Source organism: Amia ocellicauda, chromosome 16, assembly GCF_036373705.1.
Source record: "Amia ocellicauda isolate fAmiCal2 chromosome 16, fAmiCal2.hap1, whole genome shotgun sequence".
NCBI lineage: Eukaryota > Metazoa > Chordata > Actinopteri > Amiiformes > Amiidae > Amia > Amia ocellicauda.
Genome location: NC_089865.1, coordinates 26,033,707 through 26,036,712, shown reverse-complemented (window position 1 = coordinate 26,036,712; position 3,006 = coordinate 26,033,707). Strand labels below are relative to the sequence as shown.

Genomic DNA, 3,006 nt, shown 5'->3' with positions numbered 1-3,006 from the left:
ATCTTCTGTCCATATTACGGGATGGAGGCGCCTTGGTGACATAGAACATTTACAATGTGTATCCCATCTTGATTTCTCAACATTACATTCCCCTTACGCTGTGTGCAGGCATAATGTTTCATAACATTTAACATTGCTTTCCTTCCCACTTAATGTAGTTCCCAGGTGGACTGTAACCATCACTGATGCCCCCCAGCCTGATGGAGTCACATGAAGCTGCCGCAGTGCTGCAGACATTAAAAACAAGGATGTCCGCCCTGATGCTGCTCAGCCTGTGGGCTATGGGGGGCGCTGTGGCTTTCCAGCAGACTCTGATGCCTCTGTTGCCCAATGTGCCTTTCCTGACAGTTTGGAATGCTCCAACACAGGCCTGCAAGACCAAGTACGGTGTGGACCTGGACTTCAGCCAGTTTCACATCACGGTGAACAAGAACCAGAGCTTCATAGGGGACAATATCACCCTCTTCTATGATGACAAACTGGGCCACTACCCTTTTTACACGCTCCAGGAGGTACCAGTGAATGGAGGGGTGCCACAGAATACCAGCCTGCTAGAACACCTGCAGAATGCACGGGCTGACATCGAGCGGTACATCCCAAACTCTAATTTCTCAGGACTTGCGGTTGTGGACTGGGAGAGCTGGCGACTGCGGTGGTTGCAGAACTTTGATTCCAAAAAGGTGTACCAGGAGGCCTCCAGGGCACTGGTGCGGCAGAAGCACCCCAATTTGACCTCACTTCAAGTGGAAAGTGAGGCCCAGAGGGAATTCCAGAAGGCTGGATGGGCGTTCATGGAGGATACACTCCAGCTGGGTCACGAGATGAGGCCTGGGGGCCGATGGGGGTTCTACGGTATGCCCAACTGCTTCAACCAGTACTCAAAAACCACAGTGAACTACACAGGGAAGTGCGCTGAGGTGCAGATGAGGAGAAACAATAAACTGGGCTGCCTCTGGAAAGCCAGCTCTGTCCTGTACCCAAGCACCTACCTGGGATCAGGCCTGCGTGGCAAGGGGGATGCTGTCCGGCTGTACGTCCAAAACACTGTATTGGAAGCCATGAGGTGCTCGGGACAGGTGACCCCCATCAGCCCATCTGTGCTGCCATATGCTAGCATAGTCTATAATTCCCTGGAGTTCCTTTCACAGGTAAAGGTCTGGAAAGTATGCAGAGATTAAAAACATCAAATTTCTACTAAGCAACATTTGAATTTGATGGATTACAAACTACTTGTACTTGTATAATTGTGTACCAGATTTTTATTATATATATATATATATATATATATATATATATATATATATATATATTAGGGCTGGGGGAATTAATGCATTAATCTTTGCGATTAATTTGAAATGTTTAACGCATTAAGAAAAAATAACGCAATTGACACAGCATTTTTTTTGCCTCTGTTTTAATTACTTTAATGACACAATGTCCAGAAAAAGAGCTGCTTTGTCTCCTGATAATGTAAACTGACTGGTCTGTCTCAGTTGCTGGCTTAATGTAAAAGAGTAGACAAAATCTTTGGGTGAAAAAAAAAAATCAATTCTTCTTTTGTTATTCATATTGCAAAGACTTATGTACCTTTTTGAAATTCAACTGGCACTTTAACATTTTGTTGTGTTTGATATTGTTGGTGCATATAAAGAAAGTATTTATTTTGACCTATTGGCTTACATTCTAAGCTAATCCAGTCTTTTTGATAACCTTGATGGTTCTAATATTCAACTTGCACTTAAACATTTTGTTTATAATGTTGCTTCATTCAATATATTTACAGTTCACAAGATGTCATTAAAAATATTATTTAAAATAGACTTCCTTTGTGTTGATTAATTTAATTAGGTGATTTTACATTTAAATATTGATAATTACAAGCTTGGGGAAAAAAACGTGATTAATTGCGATTAATCACAGCAAATTGTGCGATTAATTAGTTACTTATTTTAATTGATACCCAGCCCTAATATATATATATATATATATATATATATATATATATATATATATATATATATATATATATATATATATATATATAATATAATATAATATAATATATATATAAATATTTTAATTCCCAACCTTATGATTAAAACAGGAATTTTGAATTCTGATTCTGTTAATTCTGAATTATTAATGTCTTCACAAAGAAGGTAATAATCTGAGTGTTTGAGGGATTGTAAATGTTTTTCTCCTGAAAGCTTACTCTTTTAAAATGTAACATTATCTGTGCATGTCTGTGACTAACTGGCATCCTGTGGTTTGTGCAGGAGGACTTGGTTTACACCATAGGGGAATCCGCAGCACTGGGAGCAGTGGGGATTGTGCTCTGGGGAAGTGGACAGTATGCAGCATCTCAGGTATGCCTCAATGCAGTAGTACAAGGAACTGGATTCTTTAACGACATAACAAGTAATCTGGGCATTCCTCCTGATTGTTTATTTTTATTTGTATTAATTTTTTTGGGAACTATAGGCTAGCTGCACAAAGTTAAAAGAATACCTGAATGGGGTGCTGGGTGTGTACCTACTGAATGTGACCACAGCTGCAGAGTTATGCAGCAAGGAGAGATGCAACAGTAAGGGACACTGTCTGCGGAAAACCCCCAACAATAACACATACCTACACCTCGACCCTGCCAGCTTCACAATCTTGCAGAAGGATGACAACCTGACTGTCAAGGGGGCACTGAGTGAGGGAGACAGAGAGTTCTACAATACGGAGTTCGTTTGTCAGTGCTACAAGGGGCACAAGGGAAAATCCTGCACCCAGACAGCTCCCCTGGCCTGAAGACCATATGATCAGTCTCCTGTTCTCTCTCAGCTTCTTGTGGCTGCTGTAGTAGAACAGAGTGGTTGGGGAGCATCTAGAAACAAATTCTCCAAGATTGATTATTCCTTATGAAAGCTAGATGTAGATGTTGGTTACCTATCAATTCTGGTAGTGTTCTGCAGATCTTATGACAGAGGAGGAAAAGTGAAGAAGCAAAAAAACAAACAA

General features: G+C 40.8%; 1 protein-coding gene across 1 annotated transcript; it reads left to right on the top strand.

Moving 5' to 3' along the window:
• Positions 1–309: 309 nt before the first annotated feature.
• On the top strand, positions 310–2,796 carry LOC136711318 (hyaluronidase-1-like). The gene is made up of 3 exons (XM_066687487.1): positions 310–1,148; positions 2,277–2,366; positions 2,482–2,796. Exons 1-3 carry the CDS (start codon positions 315–317, stop codon positions 2,794–2,796), a joined length of 1,239 nt encoding a protein of 412 aa, XP_066543584.1. The 5' UTR covers positions 310–314.
• The last annotated feature ends 210 nt before the right edge of the window (positions 2,797–3,006 follow it).

Coding starts and splice junctions, on each gene's coding strand:
- LOC136711318 (XM_066687487.1), top strand. CDS start 315: ATGCCTCTGTTGCCCAATGTGCCTTTCCTGACAGTTTGGAATGCTCCA. Junction 1,149..2,276: donor CCCTGGAGTTCCTTTCACAG/GTAAAGGTCTGG, acceptor TGGTTTGTGCAG/GAGGACTTGGTTTACACCAT. Junction 2,367..2,481: donor GACAGTATGCAGCATCTCAG/GTATGCCTCAAT, acceptor TGGGAACTATAG/GCTAGCTGCACAAAGTTAAA.